Source organism: Oncorhynchus tshawytscha, linkage group LG14 (genome assembly GCF_018296145.1).
Source record: "Oncorhynchus tshawytscha isolate Ot180627B linkage group LG14, Otsh_v2.0, whole genome shotgun sequence".
NCBI classification, from domain to species: domain Eukaryota; kingdom Metazoa; phylum Chordata; class Actinopteri; order Salmoniformes; family Salmonidae; genus Oncorhynchus; species Oncorhynchus tshawytscha.
In genome coordinates this window covers 12,509,747-12,525,088 of record NC_056442.1, presented here as the reverse complement: position 1 = coordinate 12,525,088, position 15,342 = coordinate 12,509,747, and the positions used below count along the sequence as shown (strand labels likewise).

The window sequence follows — 15,342 nt, the reverse complement described above, 5'->3', positions numbered from 1 at the left end:
ATGTCATATTTTGATTGTGAATAAAACTAAAACAAGGGTTTGTGGGGAGACTTCCAGTTGAGCGCTTTTTGGGGGTAACATGAATATTTGATAGGAAACCTGATTCTTCTGGAAAAAGCACCCATCATTTACTTCTTTGATCCCCTATTCCTATTCCAGGACATTCCATTATTTATCTGCTTATAAATATCTGCATAAATTGAGCAGGAATAGGTGATTCGTCAACAGTCCAACATCGACGTTGATGTGCAGGTGGTGCTCCCTTGGTATTCCCAGTAGTGATTACTATACAATTTACATTTGTACCCATTTACGTACAAAAGCACACACATTTCGAAGAGTTTAAGTACCCGCTTGCTGCATTCATTGGGTAAATTGGTAAGAAGCCTAAAAGGGGCTTTTATACGATAGTCAAAGAAAATGTGAAATTGTGTGAGCAAAGTACCAGTTTGCCCACGATGAACGACTCAAACTGGAAAGTATTTCATCCTTCCTCCTCTGAAAGGTTTTGTGTGTATTTGGTTAGTTACAGTAATTATAGCCAATAAGTGACAGCCAAAATCAGACAGGAGAAAGTAGAGGCTGCAGAGGCACACACACACACACACACACACAAACACACGCACACACACACACACACTCTCATAGCAAGGACCCGCTGCAGAACATCTGCTGAGAGATTTGCATATTAATTAACCCATATTAACACTAATTATTCTGGGAAATTATCAAATAAATTAAATTTTCTAATTTTAACCTTTTCCTTTGCTTGATGTATCTCAGCAGCCAGAGGAACCTTCCGCTGGAAATCGATCTCACCTGAGCCGGTGATCTTAGGGTATTGTTCTTTTTATTTGTAAATATGATTTTTTAATTCCTCCCCAGCTTTCTGCCTCGAGTCCTGAGGGCAGCCTAGGGAGCTTTTGTGTGCCTTGCCTCTTCCCCCCCACCCCTTTTTTTTGGCTCCTGCGTTGGGGAGGCGGGGGCCCAGAACATTTGTCGAGGAGGAGGAACATGTGCAGGGTTGCACAGATGGTGGATCTGTACAGGGCGAGTAAAGGTGGGCCCTCTGAGCAGTTGAGCAAACCTTGAAGCTTTCTTTTTCCAGCCTGTTGCTCAGGCCTCTGCAAATAAATGGGAGTTTAATTCAATTAGAGTCAGGCTACTGTGGGTGCCTCATGGCAGACATTATTGAACATAACCAACCCCTTCCTGACACACTCAGAATCACTCACTACTCACTCCCATGCACACAGACACAGAGAGAGAGAGAGAGACACACACACACACACGCACACACACACTCCCCACTCCCAGGTTGGTTTACACATCGCTGAATTTTCACCATTCATCGCCTCTACAAAGCTGCCCCTCTCCTTTCAGCTCTTTGTTTGCCCTCTGCCACTGTCCTTTTACAGCTTACGGCTTGCTTGTTCTGGCCCCTGTGAAACACCAGGCTAGTAGACGTGCACAAGATCTCAATCGTTCTTGTGTCTCTCACTGGAATACAGACAGTCACAAGCGTTCTTGTGTATCTCACTGGAATACAGACAGTCACAAGCATTTTCGGTATGTAATGAATGTAAAACAGCAAGTTTTCCTCATGAGTAAAAGGCCAAAGTTAAACATATTTCAAATTCCGAAGAGAGAAAAATATATTTAAACCTTCCCGCCGTTCCTCCCACCTACAACCCCCAAACGCTTCCTACCCTAAACGGCCTACTCAGAGCCCTAAACTCTGTCGTGAAAAGGAATTGTGAAAGTTAAAAGGTCATTGTTAAAACCCCTTCCAGTGGGGTAGCCACAAGGCTATGACCTAATTTCTACCTTAATGCCTCTCTACCTCTCCTATTCCCCCGTTCTCCACCTCTACCCCCCCCCCATCCCTCTCTGCCCTCCTAGCCCTTCAGGTGATCTGCATGTTTCTCATTCATGAGACAGGGCAGTTTTCCTCCAATAGGGTGAATGTCCTTGCTCATTACCAACACTGATAGCCACAGGAAACACAACATTACCTGGAGCTAAGCCTCGGCGGTCTCAGTTAGCCAGGCTCTCAGTGTGAGTCACCTACCACTTTTCCCCATCACAATCTAACGGGAAGCTGGCTGGGAACTGGCAAGTCTCCACCTCCAAATAGAGGGTACTGTGATAGACATAGAGACCCACTGGGTGGAATAGATCTTCTGGCGCCTTCTGTCTCACCTGTTCCATCAGACAGAAGTGATTATTTGGATATTTTTCTGGGCTGTTCGTTATAGATCGAGTGCAGATCCAGCGCCTCCCAGCTCGGGAGCCTGCTGAGAGGGCTTTGTGGAAGAGTGTTAGGGAAAGGGGAAGAGTAGGTGCACGTTTGCAGCACATTCACCCAAGGTATGTTTATTTGAGTGTGTGTTTTGGGTATGTTCAGAGGGTCAGTGTATGACTCAAGGGTTATATGGTTGATGTCTGAGTGTATGACACGCACATTTCATAGTGTGAGAGTTATGGTTTGTTTAACAGCTCAACAGTAAAACACAGTTATATATTTTTTTGTTCTTAAACGTGCTGTCTTTTCTCTTTGGAAGAACACTTTCTGGGTTTAGATGACTTTATATGGCCTTTTTTTATTGGAAGGGTACAGAGAAACTGCCACCGTCGAAACACTGATTGTCAAATGTCTTTATTTGTTTTAAAAGAAAGATGTTGAGATTTCAAATCAGACTCCTTTTTGTCACAGATATTGAAAGGATAACTTGCGCTCTCATCCTTCGACGGGGGAAAAAAAACGGTCATTTTGGAAGGTTATAGACGTCATAATCAATGCACTTTTGAAACTGCCCTCTGCACTGGTATGCCTGACAGCCTAATACCAGAGCTCTGAAAGGGTTATGTCAGCCACGAATACGCCTGATATTAAGCAAGACTCAAGCGAGCAATTACAAGTGTCATTTTAATTATCTGTAAAAGTCGTACCCTTTATTTACCTCCAATCAGAAGAGAGCTGGTGAAATCAGCTGGTAACAGGTGGCATCAGTCAAAAATGCCAGCTGTAATTGCCTTTGTTGAGGGTGGCACTTAAACTAAAGGAGGAGAAAAATGGAAAGTGTCATCTGAAAGAAAACGTAGCCTAAAAAAGTAAACATGATGATTTCTTTGTCTATCTCGTCTAGAAACACAAAAGATTGATTAACGGCGAGGTATTGAACAAAATAATGGCATAGTGTAGGCTAACATTAGTAGGTTCGGAATGACTTTGTTTCAGAGTACAATGCCCAACGTCAGGCTGGTGCTTATAGTATACGGAGGCATCTGTCAGAGATGTCACCTAAACAAAGCAGGCTCTCCGAAGGCAATGCTACTTGCTTCTTTGATTGACAAGTCACACATTGTCATTTCTGTCTTCTCCAAGCTCTTTGGTGTATATAACGCTGTGTCTGATAGCCAATGTTCTAGCTTGGAGATCACATCCACTGAGCACCCCTCTCGCACTCCCCACCTCTCCCCTAAAACACGTGGACCTGTATGGAAGCACAGAACCCCAACTGGGCGTTTAGTAGCTTTCACGGTTTGTTTTGGACAATTGTAGATGTCTAGCGGTTTGCAGGAAGTGGGATGATCTTCACCTCTCCTCTATGTCCAAGACCCATTGTTTCCAGGTCTGTTGCTCAATATTGAAGACGTCACATTGTAGCGCCTCTCTTCATGCGTTAACCTATACCCTACACATGGACCTATAGCACACTGAAAAATACTCTTATGAGAGGTTTGGGGTGTAAAGAAAGGCCTTTTAAAACCTGTCCATCCTTAGATAATGTCATTCACTCCTCCTGGGTATTCGTCGGTATTCAGGCTGTGTCCAGAGATCAGGTCTGCAGGGGGAGGGGTAATAGCTTCCCAGGCCTCCTGCTTCTTTGTTAACCCCTGCCGCCCGCCTGCTAGGCCACCCTTAGAAACCTGCCTGGGAGAAAGGGGAGTAGGGAGTCCACAGCACGTTGTGTTGCTAGGAAATGGTTGAAACTCTGGGATGAGGGGGTTAGGGGGTGTCGCGGTAAGTTGGGAAGGGACCAAAGGGAAAATATAATAATAATAATAATAATAACAATAACATGTTATCAAGTGCAGTGCCAAGGTATATCTGGGACCACACAGCAGGAGTTTGAATGTCTCACTTTCTTTTTTGGCTTTTCTTTGGCTTTGGCTTTTTTCATGTCTGAGAGCATTACCCAGTCTGAACTTGCCTAAACCCTTGTGGTCACACCTCTTGAAAAGGTTTTGTTTCCCCCATCAATTGGTATTCTAACCAGGTCAGCTGATTCAGCTGGCCCTGTCTACGTAGCCGTTTTCATTTTAATTTGCACCTGTTGTTCGGAAGGCAAGTGCAGACCCGCGGATTATACAAAGATCATGCATGGACATACTGTGTACGCTGTATAATCTTATTACTCTCCATAGAATATAAAAGAAAATATCAGATTTTTTTTCCCTTCTCAGTTTTGTAATTTTAAAGGTTTTAAAGGTTTTATTTAGTAGTCATATATAGCTACAGCACAGCAATTAAAACGGACCTGAAAAATGTTTACACTCTTTTTTTGTCGCCTTCCGCTAGCCACATTTGAAATCGGTTCCCATGATGTCATACTCTGATTTCCCCCCTCTGTGGTTGTTTTGAGTCTGTTTCTCTAGAGGAGTGTTTTAGGAACTAGCAGTGAGCTGTGTCTGGGTGTGATGCGGTGATGTGCCGGCCCTGTTTCTCTCGCTGAGCTAATGTCCTGTGTTCATTCCTCTAATACGTCTTAAGGCTTCTTTTTGTAGGACAGACAATTTATGGGCCTTGTGTGTAGACTGGAGAGGCTAGAGAACCAGCCTTGTGAGGGCAGACTAATTCACAAACAGCCACCTTCAATTGAGTTCACAGCCCTTATTTACAGGCTGCCTATTTTAAGAGAAGCTGCCATGTGTCTGGGACCAAGTGTTGTGGAATCAAGCGGGCCGCTACTTGTGTGAGTTATTTTAATGTGGGGCTCGACTGCGCAGTATTTCTCTCCGCAACCATGACTCATTGAAAACACTCCCTGAAAAAGACAAGAGGAGAGGGAACGGAGGGAAAGGAGTGGGGTGCGGGTCCTGTTTTGATTAAGTTCGTTTTTTTTTTTACACTTGTATGTATTATTTCATTTATCATTGTAAGGATTTGACTTGACGGTTGATATCTGTCAAGTTCTGGGGAAAAATGCAGTACAGTCGGTGCGTCACTTATTTAGGAGTGGTGAATGTGATGAAATGACTAGGGGTTAAGAAGTTTCAATCCAGGGGGGTATGGCTATTTGACATTTGTAAATATCAGAAGTGCAGAGTATCTCAGCCACGTCGTGTATGCTTTAGATCTGTGAGCCCAACTGAAAGGTGTAGCTAGGTTGGCATCTCAGGCAGTCACCTTTGTGGCTATTTTGGCGTGTCTACGTAGCAGCTGACTGACTCCACACACCATGATGGGTAAAGTTACAGGTTCCAGTCTGTCGCTGTGGGTGTTGTTGTAATTGGGATGTACCCCCACAAGAAAGGGCCCATGTCCCAAACAGGAATGGGTTTATTAACCTGTAATCAAATAAAATCAAAGTTTATTGGTCACTCAAGCAGTTTAGCAGATGTTATAACAGGTGCAGCGAAATGATTGTGTTACTAGCTCCTAACAGTGCAGTGCAATCATGACTTCATCTAAGGACATTATCTTCGATGACCTTTTTTTCCATTTCAAGGTCAGTACACTGAGCACCTAATCTGAATTCCTCTAGTGACCCTTCTTGTTTTGTTTCGTGTTCTCTCCCATTGCAGTGTTGAATTATGAGAATGTGATGGACACTGGTTCAGAGACAGAGGATGAGGACAAGCTGCTGGTATCAGAGGAGGACGGCCTACTCAACGGGGTGTGCAGCCCTGCCAGCCTGAATAACCACGACGCTGGATCCCCGAGGGTGGGCCAGGCCCTGACGACGAAGGAGGATGAGGACGATGACATGAGGGACAGCGGAGTAGACCATGTCTGGCATGACAACGACATGCTGCACGCCTCAGTCGACGGCACTGGTGAGCGTCACACACGGCCAAAATGTTTTCCGGATTTATTTGGGTTTCCATGAGATGATAGGCTAGCAAACCCCCCTCCACCGCCCCCACCTCCACAGTAACAGGGGCAGAGGTTGACCGTGCACGGCAGTCATAAGGAAGTGGAGGAGATCAAACCCTGTTTTGACATGCAGGGAGTTGACAGGGGGCAAACAGAGAGTCAGGAGACGTTACTGTAACTTGACGATAAGTAGGAAACGTATGATGGTGCCACTGAAGATGGCAGAGGCACGGTGAAGATTCCTACACCCCCACGTGACCGAAACTCACTCGGCTTGTCCCGGCGCTAAATCACAACACATATTTTTACCCTCGCTAAAGTCAACCAGAATGACATGAGATGATATTGACAGATAGTTTCAATCGTGAAACTAAGAGCGTACATGACATTTTCTCAGAATGACCTCTTTTGATTGTCTCTATAATCGCAATATGATCAGAGCTTCAGTATATGATTGATATGCAGTGGGGCAAAAAAGTATTTAGTCAGCCACCAATTGTGCCAGTTCTCCCACTTAAAAAGATGAGAGGCCTGTAATTTTCATCATAGGTACACTTCAACTATGACAGACAAAATGAGAAGAAGAAAATCCAGAAAATCACATTGTAGGATTTTTTATGAATTTATTTGCAAATTATGGTGGGAAATAAGTATTTGGTCACCTACAAACAAGCAATATTTCTGGCTCTCACAGACCTGTAACTTCTTCTTTAACCTCTTGATTCTAGCCATCCCGGATCCGGGATCGTGAATACAGCTTCAAGCTCATTACCATAACGCAACGTTAACTATTCATGAAAATCGCAAATGAAATGAAATTAATATGCTAGCTCTCAAGCTTAGCCTTTTGTTAACAACACTGTCATCTCAGATTTTCAAAATATGCTTCTCAACCATAGCAAAACAAGCATTTGTGTAACAGTATTGATAGCTAGCATAGCATTTAGCGTTAGCATCAGCAGGCAACATTTTCACAAAAACCAGAAAATCATTCAAATAAAATCATTTACCTTTGAAGAACTTCAGATGTTTTCAATGAGGAGACTCTCAGTTAGATAGCAAATGTTCAGTTTTTCCAAAAAGATTATTTGTTTAGGAGAAATCGCTCTGTTTTGTTCATCACGTTTAGCTACGAATAAAACCTGTATCCAGGAGTGTATTTATCCCCGCAGCTCATTAGCATAACACAACGTTAACTATTCATGAAAATCGCAAATGAAATGAAATTAATATGCTAGCTCTCAAGCTTAGCCTTTTGTTAACAACACTGTCATCTCAGATTTTCAAAATATGCTTCTCAACCATAGCAAAACAAGCATTTGTGTAACAGTATTGATAGCTAGCGTAGCATTTAGCGTTAGCATCAGCAGGCAACATTTTCACAAAAACCAGAAAAGCATTCAAATAAATCATTTACCTTTGAAGAACTTTGGATGTTTTCAATGAGGAGACTCTCAGTTAGATAGCAAATGCTCAGTTTTTCCTGAAAGATTATTTGTTTAGGAGAAATCGCTCCGTTTGGTGCGGCACGTTTGGCTACCAAAAAAAATTAAATAAATCAGTCATCAAAACGCCAAACTTTTTTCCAAATTAACTCCATAATATCGACTGAAACATGGTAAACGTTGTTTAGAATCAATCCTCAAGGTGTTTTTCACATTTCTCTTCATGATATATCATTCGTTGAAAGCCTCCTCTCTCCTGTCAATCACTGGATGACTGCGTGCAGCTTGTAGATTACGCACCAATTTAGACAAAGGACACCGGGCGGACCCCTGGTAAATGTAGTCTCTTATGGCCAATCTTCCAATGATATGCCTACAAATACGTCACAATGCTGCAGACACCTTGGAGAAACGATAGAAAGGGCAGGCTCATTCCCGGCGCATTCACAGCCATATAAGGAGACAATGGAAAACAGAGCCTCAAAAATTCTGCCCATTTCCTGGTTGAGGTTTCATCTTGGTTTCGCCTGTAGCATGAGTTCTGTGGCACTCACAGATAATATCTTTGCAGTTTTGGAAACGTTAGAGTGTTTTCTTTCCAAAGCTGCCAATTATATGCATAGTCGAGCATCTTTTCGTGACAAAATATTGCGCTTAAAACGTTTTTTTATCCATAAATTAAAAGAGCGCTCCCTATATCCAAGAAGTTAAGAGGCTCCTCTGTCCTCCACTCGTTACCCGTATTAATGGCACCTGTTTGAACTTGTTATCAGTATAAAAGACACCTGTCCACAACCTCAAACAGTCACACTCCAAATTCCACTATGGCCAAGACCAAAGAGCTGTCAAAGGACACCAGAAACTAAATTGTAGACCTGCACCAGGCTGGGAAGACTGAATCTGCAATAGGTAAGCAGCTTGGTTTGAAGAAATCAACTGTGGGAGCAATTATTAGGAAATGGAAGACATGCAAGACCACTGATAATCTCCCTCGATCTGGGGCTCCACGCAAGATCTCACCCCGTGGGGTCAAAATGATCACAAGAACGGTGAGCAAAAATCCCAGAACCACACGGGGGGACCTGCAGAGAGCTGGGACCAAAGTAACAAAGCCTACCATCAGTAACACACTACGCCGCCAGGGACTCAAATCCTGCAGTGCCAGACGTGTCCCCCTGCTTAAGTCAGTACATGTCCAGGCCCGTCTGAAGTTTACTAGAGAGCATTTGGATGATCCAGAAGAAGATTGGGAGAATGTCATATGGTCAGATGAAACCAAAATATAACTTTTTGGTAAAAACTCAACTCGTCGTGTTTGGAGGACAAAGAATGCTGACAAAGGACACCATACCTACTGTGAAGCATGGGGGTGGAAACATCATGCTTTGGGGCTGTTTTTCTGCAAAGGGACCAGGACGACTGATCCGTGTAAAGGAAAGAATGAATGGGGCCATGTATCGTGAGATTTTGAGTGAAAACCTCCTTCCATCAGCAAGGGCATTGAAGATGAAACGTGGCTGGGTCTTTCAGCATGACAATGATCCCAAACACACCGCCCGGGCAACGAAGGAGTGGCTTCGTAAGAAGCATTTCAAGGTCCTGGAGTGGCCTAGCCAGTCTCCAGATCTCAACCCCATAGAACATCTTTGGAGGGAGTTGAAAGTCTGTGTTGCCCAGCAACAGCCCCAAAACATCAGTGCTCTAGAGGAGATCTGCATGGAGGAATGGGCCAAAATACCAGCAACAGTGTGTGAAAACCTTGTGAAGACTTACAGAAAACGTTTGACCTCTGTCATTGCCAACAAAGGGTATACAACAAAGTATTGAGATAAACTTTTGTTATTGACCAAATACTTATATTCCACCATAATTTGCAAATAAATTCATTAAAAATCCTACAATGTGATTTTCTGAAATTTTTTTCTCATTTCGTCTGTCATAGTTGAAGTGTACCTATGATGAAAATGACAGGCCTCTCTCATCTTTTTAAGTGGGAGAACTTGCACAATTGGTGGCTGACTAAATACTTTTCTGCCCCACTGTAGCTCAATTTGCTAATAATGTAGTTTAGATCATTTCGGGCAGGTGATACATACAACTTTGGAGGCGCCTTATTTCTTAGTTTCTTTGGAGCATCACTGATAGCAGAGAGCCTAGTCATGGATGCTTGAAAGATAAATACTTTTAATTAGGGCTAGGGGGATCATCATTAAAGGAAGCCAGACTGCTGCAAAAGTCATTAACAATCTTAAATGAAATTTTTATTTTTATGATAGCCATTTACATGTATAATAAGAGTCAATGATTCTTGCAGCGGTGTGACAGAAACAGAGTGTAGCGAGAACTCATGTAAGACAACCCGTTTAAATGAGCCGGTGTTAGCTATTCATTTCTCCTAATGAACTGGGTTCTGTAGAGTGCCGAAAAGGGGGAAATATTTCACCATCTAAAATGTTATTACGCTCAATTTAAAACAAAAAAAAATCTATTGAAAAGGAGGAAGTTCACTTTGTGGTTACTGATTATCGACATAGAAACTGTAAAACATAGTTGTCGTAGACAGTCAGTGCGTTATTTTGCTGTTTACGGATGTTTATATTTCTGCCCCCACTCGTAACAGTCCATATGGGGTTGGATTCTTTAAAAATAGAAATGTTCAAATCAATCAAGATTTTAAAAAATAAACAAGTAGTCAAAGCGTACAGTAATTGTTTATTTGATAAAAGTCTGTGGTGCCTTAATGTCTGTAATTCAACTATGTTGCAATTCCCAGATAATCTGCTTCTCAAGTGATGAAACGTAGTCGGCCATATTTCTGAGACCTAGTGTAGTTAATTAGTGTAGATGATGGGAGTCTTCTCTTTCCCAAGCTTGTGGGTAGAATGTTTGTCTGCCTCCCCCCACCCCTCTTTCACGGGTGCCTTACTGTCTACAATGATACCTCAGCACATACTGTAGCTTTCCCCTGAGATTAGCTGTGCTTTTCTCCCCTGCCTTGTCTACGTCAGCTTTAGTACCCCTGTCCAAAGGATACAGGTTTCGAATCGAAGAGCACTGCAAAAAGTTTCTTAGCTGTGCCTTTCCGGTGCCAGCACAATCAGAGTTTTGTGTTCTAGAATGGTCCTTGACATTCTTTCATCCCACAATGGGGCCGCTAGATGCAGTGGGCTGGAATACATGACATCACTTATCACTCTAAAACAAATCACCTGCATTCTCCCCTTTCTGCCCGTGTCTCTTTCTTCTCCCGGCCCGGCTCTGTTCAAGGCTGTTCAGAGAACTAACAGAAAGGAGGAGGAGGACCTTTGTTTTTTATTGCGCCCTGTTCCACTGGTAACTGGCCATAAAAATCAGAATGTATTCACAACAAACAGCATCAATGGCGTTAAGTACATAGGTGGACGTATGGCAGGGGAAAGGTATTCTGGACCCCTCCTCGGTCGCAGTCACAAACTTAAACATCCTTCAGTTCAGCGCAGGCCTTCTCTCACACTCCCCCTCTCCTTACATGATTTATCAGGCCGAGAGAGACAGCGAGAAATAAGACTGGCTTTTTGACTCACATGACACTTTCAACTATAAAATCGGGTCTCTCTCTCTCTCTCCAATGGATGTGTAGCTGTCAGAAGCAATAGAAATGGTCCAAAAAGGATCTGTGCAAAGGGCCATAGAAGTGAGGTAGGTGTACGTGGTCTTAGCCTACCTCCTGCTGGAAATTTCCTCACTCTCATTCCTTGGCCACACGCAGATAATAGGGACCGTTCAAGGTAAAGAGGGAACGAAAAGAGACAAAAAGCAAATCCCCACTTGTGCTCCTTGAGTCATATCAAAAATATGCAGTGAAATTGGATTACTAAAGGCTGCGAAAACCATAATGGCTGCATCCATGCGAACTCTCCCACTTTCCAGGAAAAAGAAACGTGAGGGAAAGAGGAAAAGAGAGCTTGATTAACATTCAGTAAATTAGAAATGACAAAAAAAAGTAACTATCCATATATGCTGGTCTCTTAAACACCAGAATTATATTTGTGGCTGTGGTGGAGGATTTCTTTGGATTGCTCACAATACTCCAGTGTATCTTCAACAATTTTGCTAAAGGGCCATTTCCTTAGAGTGCGGCCTGGTTTGATGTCATTACTGAGAAGACAACGGCCCTCCAAACCCCCTCATATGCAAATGAAAAATGTCTGGCATGTTTCTCCAACACACAGTCAAGCTTCATGTCAAGGGAAAGTTGAGTACTTTTCGTTCAAAAGAGTCCATTTTTTATTCTCTGAAGCTATTGGCTGTTTTTTTTATTTATCTGTTTGGTGCAGATGGAAACAGTCTCACTTCAAGCGAAAGAAACTGAAAAAACCCTCTCCTAATTATTGAAATGAACCAACTATTAAATCACCAGATTTTTCACTCTGCACCAAAATATACGATATATATATTATATTTGTTGTTCCTGCATGTGATTCGTGAATGCTAATTCAATGACAAGTATTCAGGCAACGTTATATTCTGAAGATTTTACACAACTTGTCAGCTACTTTTCAAACTCATTTCCAAAATGTTTTCTGATAAAGTCCACGGTGCAAGAGACAGTAAAGGAGAGAGTTCCTCTATTCCCTTAATCCACTGATTTGTTTGTTTACCCCTCCATGGCAACACAGTATCCTTGAGACCATAGAAATCACATGGCTAGAACAAGGAGGAACAGAGAGCGAGACAAGAGCCATTTTTATTACCAGCCACTATCTTCTCGGAAGTACCTTGATTTAATTTTCAAAGACAGGACGGAAGGAAGGAGTCACAGAGGACTCCTTTAAGTTAATTGTCTGTGGACATGAACACCAACAAAAGTCCTCTTGTTCGCCGCTGCCCACACGGCAAGAGAATTTACCCACCAATGTCAAAAGTTGTTCTCTCCCTTGTTTATGAGCCTGTCTGTCAATCTGGGGTCCTTTATTTATGGCTGTCTTACCTGTGCCAGGACAAAATGCAAGTCTGCCCTTGGCATTCCTACGACTATGCATTACGTTGATTGGCAATAGATTCTAAGCCCACAGTCCAGGATTTTATGCGAAAACCCCCCTGTATAGTTCGTCATTTTCTTCTGCCGCGTGTAGATTGTTAGTAGTGTCACAGTGAGGGAATAACAACTGCAAGGCCTTTTGTGCCAGGTTACTCCTCTCTGACTGTTCAGGTGGATGGGGCTGGCTTCTTGAATTAATCTTTCTTTCTGGCAACTCTCACTACCCCCGGAATGGCAGCGCAGCTTTCTTTCCCACTGCTTGTTGTTGTTTTTAAGGTAAATAAGGCTCTGTCTGGTCCTGATGATTAAGAATGCCACACAAAGCCTCGGCACAGTGCAACACAGCAAGCCCTTTATATCTCCGTACCTTCCTCTGAAGGCTTCATTGTGAGGCTTGGGTTTGCTTGGTACACTACAGCATTGAACTGAACTTCTCTTTTCCTTCTCTTCCCTCCTCCCTCCCCTCCTCCCTCCCCTCTTTTCTCCACAGATGAAATGAAAGATGATTATGACACTTTGGGGCCTGACGCCCCTCTTCAGACAGTTGGAAATGGTACGGGTGAGTTGATTTAATCCATTGTGAGGAGATTTGATGTACAGATGTAGGATCTTAATTTGATAACCCTGTTGCAGAAGAACTTTCCTGCGATGCAAGCATAGTCCTGGACCAGAATGAATTGTAATCCACATAATAATTCACATTTCCTGCTACTGCAGGATTATTTTTCTGCTGTAGCAAACTGTCTCAAATGAAGATCCTATATCTGTATTGTGTTGAAAGACGAGGCCGAGACCAACCACCCTTCCAATCCCTGTGTGGGTCGCTGTGTATCTGTGTGTCCGTGTAGAGCACTAGTGTCCCTGCATGGTCCTTTCTACACAAAACTGTGGAGCCTAATCCTACCTGCCATTTTTAATTAAGTAAACAAAGCTGATTTCCACCCACAAGCCTCTTGGGCATTACGTTTTCCCTCCATGATATCATCCTGACCGCTGCTGACAACTGGCCTCGGCACCGTTTGGGTAAACACTCACCACATAAGGGGAATACTTCCTTAGGAATCTTCTATTCTTCTTTTTTAATTTATTTATATAGTTTGTTGATTTTGTGTGTGTGTGTGTGAGCACACACGTGTGCGAGTGTGCCTGTGCATGTGTGGTGACCTTTTTTGTGGAAATTTAGACATCGCAAATGTTTCCGTTAAGGCCGTGGAAACAATGTAGTGGCACTGCATTGGTAGAAAGAACCCACCATGGACTTACATGTGATTTCATTTAAGAAATGAAATTTGAAATCACGTCTTGCCACCTACGAACTCTTTTATCCAGGTGATTTCCTCTATTACAGAGGAGAAAGTCATTTCAAGGGAGGCATCACGAGGTTGAGCTTGTAGCTTGTTGGCAATACAGTGACATCCAAAATTACATTTCATTTGCAAAATCAAATTAGTCTAAATTTGATCTTTTTGATGTATTTTTATAACCTTAAGACACATATTTGTTTAACGGTGAGTTGTGAATCCAATATAGAGATCTCAAGCATCCTCACAGTTTTGTGTCTCTAAAATGCATTAGATGATTCTCAAACGGTTCACACAAAGTCCTAATGAGAATGCAGGAAATTGAGCTGCCTAGTTAACAGTTGTTTCATACGATTTCAGACAAGCTCCTTTGGCACCAGTGACATTTTCATGCCACTTTTGACAACCAAATACACTACCTTGACCTTTCACAAATTGGACCGATAAAATAATCACTGCCAAACAAATCACAATATAAAAATGTACCTTGGCTTGGACATGTCTAATTAAATGAGTAACTATCTAAATCCAGTCAAATCAAACCGTTTGCGTGACTTCCTGTAACATTTAGCACGGCAATGTTATATGTGACGAGTTTTATAACAGTGATATGATAGGTGGGGGAAATAGAATATAGACTTGCCCCAGGTTGTCGGAATGCCGTATAGTATAGTTTGAATTAACGTGAACCTTTGAGTGTCTATCATCTGCTGTTGACTAATGAAGGTTGCCGGGTTTTGATGAGCTTTGTTTGCTTTTGGAGCCACAGCTATCTCTACTCTGCAGCTTTCTGGATTCCCTAAAGAGAAGGGACTGGAGGATATGAGAAAATGCACAATGTGTGACTTCAGCAATTTCTGAAAGACAGCTTCAGAAAGTGTTTTAAGGACTATGGTTTAAAACTTCTTTTTTTTGTGCAACGTTGTTGTTTGTCCTCAGTAATCTGTTCCACAGCCAATCCACTAACCAGAGACATTTTAGTGACCCCTTGTCAATACACGGGGAATTTGATTGTGCTGTTGCTACACAATGTGTAAATAAAATGTTGTTTTCGAGAGGCTTAAAAACCCAGAGGCTTAATTAAATAGATATAATCTCAAAGATCCAAAATTGTAAAATACAAATTATTTTCATTTCACGTATGAAGGAAAATTAGAAGTCATTTGACCAGTTTGAATGGTGTTCCCCACATTTATTGTGTAACTGGTAATACGATTCAAGGAAATACAATATGTTTATCTGAAATACTTTCCCACGATTTAAGGTGGTGCTTTTCTACGATGAACTCATATTTCTTGTTTTAGTGGCTGTTGCGTGACAAGATAACACAGTAATTCAGATGTATTCTCCCACAACTACTACCTTAATGTCTGTTGTGGAGTTTCTTCATCCCATTTAGACCTGACACGTTCTCAGTATTGCTGTAACACACATTTCTCTTGGGGAGTGAAGAATCCAATTTCTCAAAACCCA

The 15,342-nt window shown here is 42.4% G+C and overlaps 1 protein-coding gene across 6 annotated transcripts in view; it reads left to right on the top strand.

Annotated features, from left to right (window-relative positions):
• The window catches only part of LOC112266563 (zinc finger E-box-binding homeobox 2), an 81,648-nt gene that overhangs the window by 53,332 nt on the left and 12,974 nt on the right, over window positions 1-15,342 (top strand). For 4 of the 6 annotated variants that reach the window (XM_024444138.2, XM_024444141.2, XM_024444136.2 and 1 more), the window contains 2 exons: window positions 5,812-6,063; window positions 13,059-13,127. In XM_024444138.2, the coding sequence (XP_024299906.2) occupies window positions 5,812-6,063; window positions 13,059-13,127 (321 nt within the window). Of the gene's footprint in view, window positions 1-5,808; window positions 6,064-13,058; window positions 13,128-15,342 lie in introns of all 6 variants that reach the window. The other 2 variants (XM_024444137.2, XM_024444139.2) reach the window with 2 other exon arrangements.